This window comes from Schistocerca americana, chromosome 6 (assembly GCF_021461395.2).
Source record: "Schistocerca americana isolate TAMUIC-IGC-003095 chromosome 6, iqSchAmer2.1, whole genome shotgun sequence".
In the NCBI taxonomy this organism is placed as follows: domain Eukaryota; kingdom Metazoa; phylum Arthropoda; class Insecta; order Orthoptera; family Acrididae; genus Schistocerca; species Schistocerca americana.
The window spans coordinates 300,269,767-300,285,379 of NC_060124.1; the positions used below are offsets into that span (position 1 = coordinate 300,269,767).

Below are 15,613 nucleotides of genomic sequence, written 5' to 3' on the forward strand. Positions count from 1 at the left end.
GTGTGCCTGAACTTCGAAAATTGTCTGAAAATAAAAAATTAAAATTTTCACTCGAGGGAAGACTTAAACCAAGGATCTCTCGTTCCATAGCTGCTCACGCTAACCACAGGACCACAGCGCTGCTGAGCTGGCACTATCCTTAATGCTGCCTATCTTGAGCATGGACTACTCAGTTTGTATATTTTGCTTTTTTTTTTTTCATAGTTCCACACAACTTCTTCCTGTTTTCTCGATTGATCTGTGTTCAGTTTCTCAAGGCCTATCCACTGTGCCAACTTATAACTAAATCTGAGGGGGGTGCGATGGGGAGGTTCCCTTGTTAGGCACTAAGGTGTGTAATACCATTTAATAAAATAAATGCAATTCCAACTTTTAATATTCAACATTTGCACTCCACCTCTATAAATTTCTAAATACCTTAGTTTCTAAAATGGTAAATATGCAAGACATAGGATAATGAAGCATTATTCAGATAGCGCACTAATCCTACTCATCTGACAGTTCGGACTTTCTCCCTTTTAGAAACAGAAGGTATTCACACTACAACGTTACTGACAATATTAGATAACCTAGGGGATCTGACAGTCGCTGTCCTGATGACACCACATACCCAGATACTATTAAATGATATCAAATAATGGAAAATCTGGGATGGAATGTAAAAATATCATGAAAAGGATAGTTGCTACTTACCATACAGCAGAGATGCCGAGTTTCAGATGGGCACGACAAAAAGACTGTCACAAAATGAGACTTTGGCCAACAGAGCCTTTGTCAAAAATAGACAACAGGAACTCCACACACACACACACACACACACACACACACACACACACACACACACAACTGCAGTCTCTGGCAGTTGAAGCAGCTAGACTCTGGCCAGAGAGAGAGAGAGAGAGAGAGTGTTTTCCCATTGCCTATTTCTGACAAAGGTCCAGTTGGCTGAAGGCTCTTTTTTTTTTTTTTGCGCCCATCTGCGACTCAGAATCTCCGCTGTGTGGTGAGTAGCAACAACCCTTTTCATAATATTATTAAATTACATTAATCACATTAATCCACTACATGTTTGTGTCAACGAAGGGAAGTTAAGATGAAGTTTGGCAAGTAGGAGAGAGCTACTGGCAGCAGTAACAATGTTAGAGCAGGTTGAATGAATAGTGCCTGGATTGATCAGTCATTAACAATCCTGCACTCAATAGGCATGGTTCAGGATTTGAATCCCAGACCAGTGCATGGTTTTAATCTGCCAGAAAGCTTTAAAAGAGTGCACACTTGGCTGCAGATTGAAATATTCATTCACGACACATTTATATTGTCCATAACCATAATATTCACAAAGTACTACATAAACATTTCAAGACTAGATAAAAGTAGAGAAGTGACTCAGAGAAACTTCACTAACTCTGGAAGTACCCCTCTCATTACAGTTTAAGAACACAAGTAAATGTGGCCTGTCTTCTTTATTCTGTTCATCGTGAAAGCCTTTAAAGCTAATTTTCACTGACCTATACTTAGCCCACACTGGGGTCTCTCCTTGATCTAATCTAGCCCATTCAACACCCTTTCTCATCTCTCTGAACAGTTTGTCAGAAACTTCTGATCTGTCGTTAAAAAAAAAACCATTTTGTGGCTACACAGACATCCAAATGCATCCATCCACAGCAACAAACACTGTTCATGATTAGCTGTTCAGACTGACAATGAGAGGGAGGGGGCACAACAGGTTGGAAAAACTGGGAAGGAGTAATGTTGATGGAACAAGGAGGAGGCGAGGAGGTAAGGTAAGGTAGGAGGGGGAAGAGGACAGGTAATGGCAATGGGACTAACACATGTCTATGTCCAATCCTGATGCCTTTCATGATGATGATGATGATGATGATGATGATGAACATTTGTTGAATTCATGGAGGAATTAATTTATTGATTTATCCTATAAATCTTTCCAGGTTGTGGGATATAGAGCAGTAATTATTTCGGCAGATGCATGAATTTTAGCTTTATCCATAGATTATGAATTTTACTATCCAATTCTTTATCAGAAATGCTGATTAAAAATGCGAGTTGGTGTACTGCATCACACACCATAGTGTCGTGAGTTCTTCATTTGTAAAACTAAATGGATAATTTTGAATCAGTCATGTAAGCAGTAAATGAATGTCTGTTTTGTCTGTGATGCATTGTAATAAATGTATTTAAAATTATTTTTCTGCATTTTGACTGTGTTATGTTTTGGTGAACAAATCGAAAAAAGTTCCTGTCAATGTAGAACAATTGAGCCCAGTAAACATTTTAAATGGAGGAATTATATTTGACCTGAGTTTACCACCAACAATTCTTCGACAATCAGCAATTTAGATAATAGTAATGTAGCCACAAAACGTGGTTACTTTTTAGTGATCAGGCAAAGTGTGGAAGGATGTACAACAACATATAGACTGAAACATCATTTACAGGACTATTTGATACTGGGTGACAGCTGGTGAACTGTTTAGTGACTAAAGTGCGCGTCATTTATGTTGGCGGCCAAGTTTAGGTTCGTTCTGCGCATCTGACATCACAAAACAGTGTCAGCCAATGAACAGAGAACGACGTTGCCACATCTCGACTGCAGTGCAGAGCATGGACGAGTGTCTTCAGTTTTAGAACCGTTCAGTCATAAATAAAGTAATAGAACAAAAGCAATGTCTTGATAGCAGACATTCTTTTATAGAAAGTTTGGAAAAAGCATTCGTTATACCAATTGCTTCATATTCTATTAATTAATTAAACCAAACAAGCAACAAGACTCCTAATTCAGGCGATAGCAAGGAAAGGTGTTTGTATCACTCTCACAAACCGCTTTTTCGCAATAAAGAACAGCGGTAATTGTTTATTTCCTATTGTACTTCGACGAAGCGTGAGTAATTCATAGTCATACCAACAGTGTTTGTCAGTATTTTGCGTAATGTGTTATAGTCCTCATGGCGTTACATAGTCAGACGAGGTGCGTTAGCGTAAGGGTTAAGGTGTTGGGCTGCTACGCGAAAGGTTATGAGTTCAAACCTTGTGCGGTGCTTAACATTTTCATTATTTAAAAACAATATCGAAGTGCCTTACTTCACGAATTATATTCGTTTGAATGCAATTTTTTGAAATTTCTAGTGCTTTGTCTCTTCATTAACCCTTTCACTGCTGCAGACAGGTGCTCGCCGAATCCCACGCTGTGCGCGATTTTGTCATCACTGCACTGCTCGCCTGTGCAGACACATGGTGTTCCCACTGCTTTGACACACTTATCATTCGATTTCACAAAAACTATTTGGTCCAAAAATTTGATTTTTACACGTCTTCTTGACTGATACCTTCCCCCCATAAATGACTTAATTTTGTTTCGATGTTCAACACAGTTATTATGCAGCATTAAATGTAGTAAACCATTGCACAAAATTTTGAAGAGTTTGCAGAGGTAGAAGTCCATAGCGTATACTTTCTGTATGGTCGATTTTAGTTGCCACAATGTTAAGAATGAAATGTGGACAAGATACCTACATTTCATATAAAATTTACTGTGTAACAATGTCGCATTTAATTTAAGTACGACATAGGTGTCGTATGTAATATTGAGAAATATTCCGTCTTTCACGACTGTAATAAAAGTATTATTTACACTGGACGCGTTTGGCTTTATTTTAAAGCACTTCAATCAAGGAAAGGTATGGCACATTCACAATGGTACTCATGTTCTCTTTCTTGTTTTTGTTCCACAGTCGCAGTTTTAGCAACGGTACTGAAATATATTCCTCTTCTGCAACTGTAATAAGGGGCTTATTTAGACCAGGCGCGTTTCTCTCTTTTGAAGCATCTTCAGTGGACAGTATTTTGTCTCCTCCATTGCCAAGTCACCTTTCGTAGTTTTGTGCTGCGGTAACACAATATTCAACGTTTGTGTTGGCAGATCAGTGTTTTAGCAAATAAATGATGTTTGTGTGTGCCACACACAAAAATTATATTTGACAGCTCAGAGCACTTCACTGATAGACGGTATATTCAAGTCCTAATGTTTTTGTAAGTCCAGAGTTTTGTTTAATGTATTTTGTCTATTTACTTTTGATTGATTGAAGTGCTTTAAAATAAAGCCAAACGTGCTCAGTGTAAATAAAACTTTTGTTACAGTCGCGAAAGATGGAATATTTCTCAATATTACATACGACACCTATGTGGTACTTAAATGAGCTATTGTTATACAGTAAATTTTATATAAAATTTAGGTATCTTGTCCACATTTCATTCTCAACATTGTGGCAACTAAAATCGACCATACGGAAAGTATACTCTATGGACTTTTGCCTCTGCAAACTCTTCAAAATTTCGTGCAATGGTTTACTATATTTAATGCTGCATAATAACTGCGTTGAACATCGAAACAAAATTAAGTCATGTATGGGGGGAAGGTATCAGTCAAGAAGATACGTAAAAATCAAATTTGTGGGCCAAATATTTTTTGGTAAATCGAATGATAAATTGTATCAAAGCAGTCGAAACACCATGTGTCTGCTCAGGCGAGCAGTGCAATGATGACAAAATACGCACACATCACGGAATGCGGGAACCACGTCTCTGTAGCAGCGAAAGGGTTAATGCGGCCGTGGTGGCTTCACTTCATAAACTGCGCGCTCCCCCCTAAACGTAAGTTTGCGAACTATACTACGGCACTGCTTCTCTTGGCGCGTACAACTGGCAACGCAGCAATCTCCCGCGTCTGGGCGGACAAGCGCGAGCCGCCAAGATAAAAGAATTGAACTATAGTTCATAGTGGTGGTGGGTTTGTGGATGTCAAAGGAGGTCACAACATAGGACATATGTTTCTGAACTCACTGGATGTGAATGTCTGTCTGTGAGGGCTCTGACAAGTTTACCACTATATTTGCGTAACTCATGAATAGGGATGTCAAAGCTGTAAGGGACAGACTTTGTAACAGGGAACTGATGACAGTGCTCACTGCATGGGAGTACTGTTGATTGCTGACATCTGGGAGTCCACCCCAGAGATGGAGATCAAAATCTAAGAAAGTAGCACGCTGAACCCAACAGGGTCAGGTGAAGGAGTGGGTTTGGGAGACGTCCAGATCAAAAAGATGTCACTGATTTTAAACAGAACAAGGATGATAATGTATGGAATCCTATTATACAAAAACTGCATGCCCTGTGCAATCAATGTTGTTCTGCAATATTATCATGTGAAGACAATTGATGTAATATCCGTCTGTGAATGCTCCCAACAATGCACAAACTTGCAGAAGATGTGATATGCTCTAGTAGCATACGTGCGGTGAAAACCGGTACACAACATATGCGCCAACATGGATCCAACAGGAGAACTCAACACACTTTTGCCAGTCTACCTCTAAAGATGGGCAGAAGGCATTGTATCGAGATACTGTAGCAGCAAGTTATTACATACAGCAGATCACTCAACAGACTGTTTCGAAGTTTGTGTTTGCAGCAAGTATTACAAATGTCTAAGTGGCGCACATTGCTAAAATATATTGACATATTTATGTAATGCAAACTGAAACTGCCTTATAAGTGGACATGTTCAATAGTAATACCTGAGTAATCGAAGTTATTGCTACAAATTACATGTCAGGGAGAAGAAATATGGCATCCAGCAATAGATACTAAAATGCTATTGTGTACAGTATAGTTAAAGCAAAAAGTTGGCAGAGATCTGACACAAAAATGTTACTGGCCCTTATTCTTCCCACTCTCATATTTGAAACTAGGGAGGTCAAACACCAAAATAAACGGTGAGCATATATTTCATTTATTCAAACACCTTACTCCGAATTCGTGTAAAAACTGAGGGTACAGACCTATCTAAAACATATCTTTACCTGGCAATTGAAAGTCCAAACAGAGCTTTTATGTTATCCTTAATATCAGTTCCTGGAGCTGTTTTCACAGCAACATCACCATCATCCAATCTTTTCAGTGTGATTCCTATTCCTGAGTAATGTACAGCGTAACGAGTGACCACTCTGACAATCTTCTGATATTCAGCTGAATGAGTACCAGCAAACATTTTAAGTCTGTTTCGATCATTGTAAAACAAGTCATCAATAGTAACTTGAGTTCCATTAGGCATACCAAGTGGTAATGGTGGCGATTTTAGCACACCATTTTCATACACTGCTCTGAAACACATCAAGAATCAGGAAGTGTATTAACTATGTCAGTGACATAAGTGAAGAAACAGTGATTAGATATGTGCAAAATGCTTTTCTCATTGCTAACTTTACTAACATACTTACAAGATGTAGAAAGACCCAATAAATTCTTTGCACTTAATATATTATTAGTCACACATCTAAATGATAGAATGAAGACAGCAAATTAAATTAAATAAAAATAGGTGACAATATTTCTTACTTGTGCCCATAAGGTAAATCTTTTGTTTTGGATATTATAGATACACGAGCAACTTGGCTCATACTAGCTAAAGCTTCTCCTCTGAACCCATGCGTAGCAATACTCTGAAGATCATCGAATTTTTTCAGTTTGCTTGTAGCAAATCGTTTGCATACCAAGTCTAAATCATTCTTTTGTATTCCACAACCATCATCAATAACAAGAATTCGCTTCAAACCACCTTCTCTCACATGTATTTTTATTGTTTGTGCTCCTGCATCGACACTACAAAAAGAAAACATTCATAAATTGACAGTAAAAATAACAGCTTTATAATTAGGAAACATTCAACTTTAGGAAGGTGGTGCATTAATTTTGTGGCAGTTGCATTACGTTACCATCTGCTTTGTAGATCGAGAACATGACATATTCTAATGATGTGGAAAGTGTCAGTTTAACATAAGTTTTCATATACATTATAATTTTTTTTATTATTCCATACCTAAAAATTCATCTACTGAAAACAAGGAGCTGTCATTTAGAGATTCTTTTAATTTGTTTTTAAATGTTGTTCGGCTATCTGCTAGACTTTTAATGCTATTTGGAAAATGACCAAAGATTTTTGTGGCAGCATAATTCATCCCTTTCTGTGTCAAAGTAAGATTTAACCCAGAATAGTGAAGATCATCCTTCCTTCTAGTGTTGTAGCTACACATTTCGCTATTATTTTTGAGATGGGATGAGTCATTAATAACAAATTTCATAAGTGAATACATGTATTGCAGAGGTATTGTGAATGTCCCGAGTTTCTTAAATAAATGGCTGCAAGGTGCTCTTGGATGGGCTCCAGCTATTATTCTGATTACAAATGTACAATGAATACTTACTCTCTTATTGATTAATTATCCCAAAATATGGTGCCATATCAAAGCAGTGAATGAAAATAGGCACAGTAGGCTAATTTAATGAAATATTTATCACCAAAATTTGCAATAACCCTAATAGCGTAAGTAGCTGAAGCTAACCATTTCAGAAGATCATCAATATGTTTCTTCCAATTCAATTTCTCATCAATTTTGAATATTCTGTTTTACCAACAGACTTCTATTCGGGTCATTCCGTGTCAAGTCACCCAGGCCTTGACACCAACCGTGTCAGATTTTGATGAAACTTGGTACAATTACTTCTTTTATCATCCTGAAAGCACTTGTAAAATTTTTTTGCTCTATCTCTTATAGTTTTTTTTATATAAATTTTTAAAGTTTTTAGATTTGGCGTTGTTTCAGCAGTCGGAAATCGTAACTTAAACGTATCCTCACAACTAAAAAAATTTGTATATTAAAGAATACTCAAGATATCAGTATGAAATTTTGGAATAAGTTTGTGTATTATATCTAAATGTTAAAAAAAATTACCATAAAGATATATTAAAACCTTCCAAATGAATAAAAATTTACAAGTTTTTTTTAGCTAACGGATGTTTAGTTTTACAAAAACTGCAGTATCTAGAGTCTCAGACCTGATAGAAAGCTCAAATTTGTTTTAAAATACTCTTAATTGTATAGGCTATTAGATAAAAGAAAAATTATGTTGGCTTTTTAACCTGTTTAATAGTTATCTAATTTTTAAAATAATATTAATTATATTTTAAAAATAAAAAGTACCAAGTGACTTAGACATCGAAAATAAGTTTTTGTCTTCTTCGAGTAACAATGTACGCTTGGATTTTGTTTTGTTACTCTTGTGTTTTGAAGTAAAAAATTATTACAGTGTTAAATAGTGCTTGGATAGTATTTTATTAAGTTTATTCGAACTTTCAGTAAGTACTGTTACTTAGTTTACAGAGATTCTTTTCCAATATCCTATAAAAGTAACCAGAACAGTAATCAGACCAAAAGTGAAATCAGTTTGTCAAATATTCAAACCTGTAGCGTAGGGTTATTTAAAAAATCTGACTGTTTCCAAACAACCTACACACCTTCAAAACAGTTACAGCCGGTATCTGAATTGAGCGAGGAAGAAAAAGATTTGATCCACTTACGATCTGGAATTAATCTGTGTGAATTTAAGAATATATGTTCATACCACAGCTACTACTTTTTAAACATTTTTGAAAAGTATCAAACAACATGTGTAGACCCACTAAAAAAACACAAAAAGCCCATCAAAAAATCATTGAGAAGTGTAGGCTTGGATCTTTCTAAACAATTACTGACAAAAAATATTAGCATAAAACCTGGACAAAAGTTTTGCTCAACATGCAGTAACTTTTGTGAGGAAAAAGAAAGAGTTGAAGTCAATGAAAGTGAAACAGATGATGAAGTCATGGTTGAATTAGAATCACAGGAATCCAGAAATGAATCCATCATACAAACAAACATTGCTCTTGATAATTTAGGTTTAACACTTCATGGCTTGTCAGAACAAAGTAAAGGGTCTTATTTTAAAAGGAAGGTTAGCAGTATTGAAAAGACTGCAAAAAAGGCGGTTTCAAAAGCATTAAAATATGATGCACCAAGTTCTGATGATGACGAAGAAGATACAAGTGTGGTTGAGAAAGCAAAGGATTTTGATGTAATGATTTCTCTTATGAAAGAGAAGATTTCATCTGTTGGGAGGTCTAGAAAAATCCAGATTCTGACCTTGGCTCCAGATTCTTGGAGTCAAAATAAAGTGATGAAAGAATTTAATGTAAGTGAGTACATGGTGCGACAAGCTAGAAAGCTAAAATCCGAAAAGGGTATTTTGGAAACTCCTGGTCCAAAAGAAGGTAAAACTCTTTCTGAAAATACAGTAAGACTTGTAACAGATTTTTATGAAAAGGATGAAAGTTCCAGAGTGCTACCTGGAACAAAAGACAAAGTAAGTGTTCAAAAAAATGTGTACATGCAAAAAAGACTCATTTTGTGTAACTTGAGAGAACTCTATTATTCTTTCTAATGGGAGAATCCCGAGGTAGAAGTAGGATCTTCAAAATTTTGTTTCTTGAGACCTAAATGGTGTATCCTTGCTGGTCCTGCAGGCACACACACTGTATGTGTATGCAGTATCCACCAGAATGTTAAACTATTACTGGATGCTGTGAAAATTGAAGAATCTTATAAAGACCTAATTAAAATGCTTGTGTGCAACACGGAAAACCAAAACTGCATGCTACGTCATTGCGACAGCTGTACTGCAAATACTGCACTAACTGAGTACTTATCTGAAAAACTAAGTGAAGATTATAATTTAGAAGAAGAAATTGTAATCAGTCAGTGGGTTAACACAGACAGGGCAGAAATGATCAAACAGTCGTATCAGTGTTGAAGACTACATTTCTTTATTGGTTAGGTCATTGGAAAAGCTCACCCCGCATTCGTTTATAGCAAAATCCCAATCAGCAGCCTTTAAAAGATTGAAAGAAGACCCATCACCCAAAACAGCAATTATTGTGATGGGTTTCAGTGAAAATTATTCCTTCGTTATACAAAATGAGATCCAAAGTTACCACTGGAATAGAGGTGGTTGTACTCTACACCCAGTTGGAGTTTTTCTAAGAAATGAGGAAAACAATGTTTTTGTTTCCAACCAATGTTTTATTAGTGATGACCAACAATGTGATACTGGTTTTGTTAAGTTTGTACAAAGAGAAATTACAAAGTGGCTGTCATCACATCATACTGACATTGACTCAGTTCACTACTTTACAGATGGTTGTGCTGGGCAGTACAAAAATAGAAACAGTTTTAAAAATTTGACTGAACACTTGAGAGACTTTAATTTGAAGGCCCAACACTCTTTTTTTGCAACAAGTCATGGGAAGTCAATTTGTGATGGCCTAGGAGGAACTATTAAAAGAATTTTAAGGAAAGCTAGTCTACAGCTTTCAGACAAAGAACAAATAATGACAGTAATCGATGTGCGTTCATTTTCACTTTATTGACAAAAAAGAAGCTGATTTGCTACGGTTAAAACTAGAAAACCGTTTTTCAGCAACCCGAACCATTCCTGGAACAACAAGTTTTCATAACTTCAAACCACTTCCAACAAACAACCTTGAAATTAGAAGGACTACAGATAGTGTAAAACCCTCCTTACTCTTTTCTTTCCATTCATCTTCTGATTTGGTTCGTGTTGAACCATCCATAAATAGCTATGTGGCTGTAAATTATGATGGTAACTGGTACTTTGGACTGGTAAAAACAATATTCAATGATGAAGAAGATGCAGAAATTCTATTTCTACATCCTTCAGGACCAGCTGCATCATTTTATTGGCCTGAAAGAGAAGATTCTTGCATAGTGCCTTTGGAGCACATAGTCTGTGTAGTAGACACACCTCAATCAAGCGGCACTGGAAGTATGTATTGCTTCAATAAAGACTGTATCAAAAGAACTGAAAGCTCTTGGATGAAGTGGAAAAACAAGTTGAATCAGCATTAATGTTTATTAAAAAGACAAAATTACTCAAAAAATTCAATGTTTCAAGCAATCAGTTGGGTTATACATATGTGTCGTAAGTACACTATCTTTGTACATAATTCTAATGTAATCTACTATAATTAACAAACATGTTAAAAAGCCATCATTATTTTTGTTTTATCAAGTAGCCTATATGTTTAAGAGTAAATTAAAACAAATTTGAGCATTCTATCAGGTCTGAGACTCTTAGATATTGCAATTCTTATAAAACAAAACATCCGTTAAAAAAAAAGAAAAGAAAAAAATACATATATATATTTTTTTCATAGAAAATATTAATATATTTTAATAGTATCATTTTTATCTTCAAATATGTATAATAAATAAACTTGCTGCAAAAATTCATGATGTTATCTAGAAGAGTTTTTAAGATAAGCAATTTTAAAGTTTTGAATACAAATTAAATTTACCATTTCGGAAGGTTCGGAAAACACAAAACATAAAAACTTAAAAAATTTATAAAAAAAAACTATAAGAGATACAGCAAAAAAATTTTGCAGGTGTTGTCAGGATGGTATTAGAACCATTTGAGCCAAATTTCATGAAAATCTAAGGAGGTGGGTGTAAAATTTATTTTTTATTGGGTGATTTGATGTGGAATGACCCATTCAAAATCTATATTTATCAATGGTGTTATGCTATTTACTGTACAGAATTGTGTATACTGTGTTTTCTCAGAATTTCCATTTGCAGAGAACCACTTAATAATTTTCTGAAAGACACTGTTTACAATTTCCTTAGCTAATTCTTGTTCGATGGGTGTGATAACTACACTTGTATCATTAGCAAAAAGAACTAGCTTTGCATTTTCATAAATACAGAGTGGCAAATCATTAATATACACTGAAGAGCTAAAGAAACTGGTACATCTGCCAAATACTGTGTAGGGGCCCCGTGAGCACACAGAAGTGCCTCAACACAACCTGGCATGGACTCGACTAATATCCGAAGTAGTACTAGCATGAACTGACACCATGAATTCTGGAAGGCTATCCATAAAGCTGTAAGAGTATGAAAAGGTGGAGATCTCTTCTGAACAGCACGTTGCAAGGCATCCCAGATATGCTCAATAATGTTCATGTCTGGGAAGTTTGGTGGCCAGGGAAGTGTTTAAACTTGGAAGAGTGTTCCTGGGGCCACTCTGTACCAATTCTGGATGTCTGGGGTGTCACATTGTCTGCTGGAATTGCCCCAGTCCATCAGAATGCATAATGGACATGAATGGATGCAGGCGATCAGACCGCATGCTTATGTACATGTCAACTGTCAGTGTCGTACCTAGACGTATCAGGGAGCCCATATCACTCCAACTGCACACACCTCATGTCATTACAGAGGCTCCACCAGCTTGAACAGTCCACTGCTGACATGCAGGGTTCATAGATTCATGAGGCTGTCTCCATACCTATACTCATCCATCCACTTGATAGAATCTGAAACGCGACACGTCCAACCAGACAATATGTTTCCAGTCATCAACAGCCCAATGTCAGAGTCGACAGGCAGAGGCGAGGTGTAAAGCTTTGTGTTATGTAGTCATCAAGGGTACACGAGTGGGTCTTCGGCTCCAAAAGCCAATATCGATGATGTTTCGTTGAATGATCTGGACACTGACAGTTGTTGATGGCCCAGCACTGAAATATGCAGCAATTTGCAGAAGGGTTGCACTTCTGTCATGTTGAACGATTCTCTTCAATCGTCGTTGGTCCCACTCTTGCAGGATCTTTCTCAGGCTGCAGTGATGTCAGAGATCTGTTGTTCTGCCAGATTCCTGATATACACGATACAGTCATGAAATGGTCATACGGGAAAATCCCCACTTTATCGCTACCTCTGTGCTGTGCCCCATCGCTCGTGCACTGAGTATAACAGCACATTCAAACTCACTTAAATTTTGATAACCTGCCATTGTAGCAGTAGTAACTGATCTAACAACAGCACCAGACACTTGTTGTCTTATATAGGCATTGCTGACCGCAGCACCGTATTCTGCCTGTTTACATATCTCTGTATTTGAATAAGCACGCCTATACCCGTTTCTTTGGCATTTCAGTGTATATTAAGAACAATAAGAGGCCCAAGACTGAACTCTCTGAGACAACATTCTTCATATCTCCCCAGTTAGAGGAATCTGCTGATTTTTGCACACTATCTGTACTGTTAATTTCAACCTGATGAACTCTTCTCGTTAAATATGAATTGAACCATCTGTGCACTGTCCCACTCACACCACAACAGTTAAGCTTATCTAGAAGAATTTCATGATTCACACAGTCAAAAGCCTTTCAGAGACCACACAATATCTCAATCGGTGATGTTCGGTTATTGAGAGCATTTAATATTTGATCAGTGAATTCATATATAGCATTTCCTCTTGAAAAGCCTTTCTGAAAACCAAATTGACATTCTGTTAGTACTTCATTTTTGGAAATATCTGAAGCTCCTCTTGAGTACGTTACTTTTTCAAGAACTTTGGATAAAACTGTATCAGAAATGAGATTGACCAGTAGTTGTTAGCAACAGACCTATCCCTTTCTTTAGGCAGTAGTTTAACAATAGTATATTTCAGTCTATCTAGAAAAATGCTCCACTTCAGTGAGCTGCAACATATATGGCTGAAAACTTATTTATGTGTTGGGAACATGCTTTTCGTACTTGTTGAAAATACCATCAATTCCATGTGAGCTTTTACTTTTGAGTGAATTTATTACATCCCTAATTTCAATAATAGTGGTGCGTTGAATTTCAGTTTTATCAAATTGCTTAGATATTGCCTCATACACATACAACCTTGCATTTTCTAATGAACAGCGGGATCCTATTTTCTCTAGCACACTTAAAAAATGATTATTCAAAATATTTTCAACTTCTGACTTTTGGTTAACAAATTCTTCAAGAGTTTGATAGAAAAACAGTTTTCCTGTGCTCTCAATTGCCCGGTTTCCCTTTTAACAATATCCAAATTGTTTTAACTTTATCATCAGAAGTGCTGTCTCAGACATGATGCACATACTTCTGGACTATTTAATAGCTTTTCTTGATACAGTGCAGTAGTTTTTATAATGTCTGATTATTTCTCGATCATTACTCCTTCTAGCAAAACGATACAAAATATTTTTATTCCTTTCACAAGCCACGGCTTTTTAGATGGCTTCTTACAATTATGTTTCACTGTTCTCTCAGAGAAACGGTTTTAGAATATACTCACAAACGTATAATGAACTAGGTTAAATTTTAAATTAGCATCAGGTTCCCTGTACAGCTCATCCCAGTTAACTGTTGTAAGCTTTCCCTAAAACCTGCAATTGTTAAATCATTAACTGAACGCATTAATTTAGAGGACTGTTCTGCATTACTGTATGGAGCTATGTCACATACTGTAACTAGATGTGCATCATGATCAGACAGGCCATTTTAACAGGAACAGTTGTTAGCTGATTAAATTTATCTTGGTCTATAAAAACATTATGTATCAGTGTGCTGCTTTTCTCTACCACACAAGTAGGAAAATCAAGAACTGACATCAAATTGAAAGAATCAAGTAATATTTTGAGGTCAAGTTTTCTATTGGGCTCTTTCAGAAAATCTACACTGAAATCCCCAAAAACAATAATTTTCTTCCCTCTGTCTAACAGATAGCACAACAAAGAATCCAATTTTTTTCAAACATTGAGGGATATTTTCCAATGGGGTGGTCTATACACACCTACAATTGTAAAAGTATAATTATGTAGTTTAAGCTCACACGCACATGCTTCTATACATTCCCCTATAGGAATTTTTTTGGTCTCTAAATTTTTCATACTATGGTAGATTTAAACATACATTTGGCAATTCCTCCTCTCTCCATAGGGTTTACCATTTCTATATTGTGACTATATTATGTTCAGACAGGCATAGTATGTCTATTCCATCCTCAGTTTCAAAATCTTCTAAACATACTATTTAAACATAAATCCACACATATACATAGATTTTTTCAATGAAGTGACACTGTGTAATAACTATATATGTCGAGTAAATGAGAAAACCACTAAAACGTAAACAGTGTGCTTAATTTTGTGTGCTATCCACGAATTAAAACATTTCAATAACATCATTGTATCAGTTGCGCTCTTTTCCATAACTCCAAACGTTCTGTAATGTCAACATTTATTGCTGTCACTGAAAAATGCAATCAATAACGACACAGAAACTAACTGATTAGACAGTGTTCATCTTAATTCACGCATCATTTACTTTATCAATACCTGTTTTCCAACAATTCCTTGACAGCTGAAACAGGTCGTTGTACCACTTCACCTGCGGCAATTTTAAGCACAACTTCTGGATCAAGACATTTTATTTTTCTATCCTGATCCATTACAACTCATGCAAGCTCTTTCCGCGCTTATTTTGAATGAATCAAAACATTACCATCGTTTATTGTCAAAGTTCGAACCTTATATCTTTCTTCTTGTACTCCCTGCACAACGTGCACTTGCACAGTGAAGTCAGAAGCACTGGTCAGATGTGGTGTGCGCTTGTGACTTTTCATACCTGATAAACATTTCAAGTGAAGAGATTCGTCGAAACGAATGCAAGAAGTTATTCGTACCGTTGAAAGGGAGTAATGTACGTTCTACTGCGTACAAAACCGGTGATAAGGTGAATAAGTGTCATACTGTATTGTTCTATATGTATTGGTCCAGTTTTAGCATACAGCACAGGTTGTACAAATGTTACTAGACAGGTCAAAATAACATAGAATACAGTATACT

General features: G+C 36.2%; 1 protein-coding gene across 2 annotated transcripts in view; it reads right to left on the minus strand.

Annotated features, from left to right (window-relative positions):
• LOC124619526 (DNA mismatch repair protein Mlh1) overlaps nt 1-15,285 on the minus strand; it is a 61,438-nt gene extending 46,153 nt beyond the window's left edge. For both annotated transcript variants that reach the window (XM_047145973.1, XM_047145974.1), the window contains exons 1-3: nt 15,104-15,285; nt 6,412-6,675; nt 5,877-6,176 (exon numbers count right to left, since the gene is read on the minus strand). In XM_047145973.1, coding sequence (XP_047001929.1) covers nt 5,877-6,176; nt 6,412-6,675; nt 15,104-15,216 — 677 coding nt within the window. In that variant the 5' untranslated portion in view covers nt 15,217-15,285. The remainder of the gene's footprint in view (nt 1-5,876; nt 6,177-6,411; nt 6,676-15,103) is intronic.
• Between the last annotated feature and the right edge of the window lie 328 nt (nt 15,286-15,613).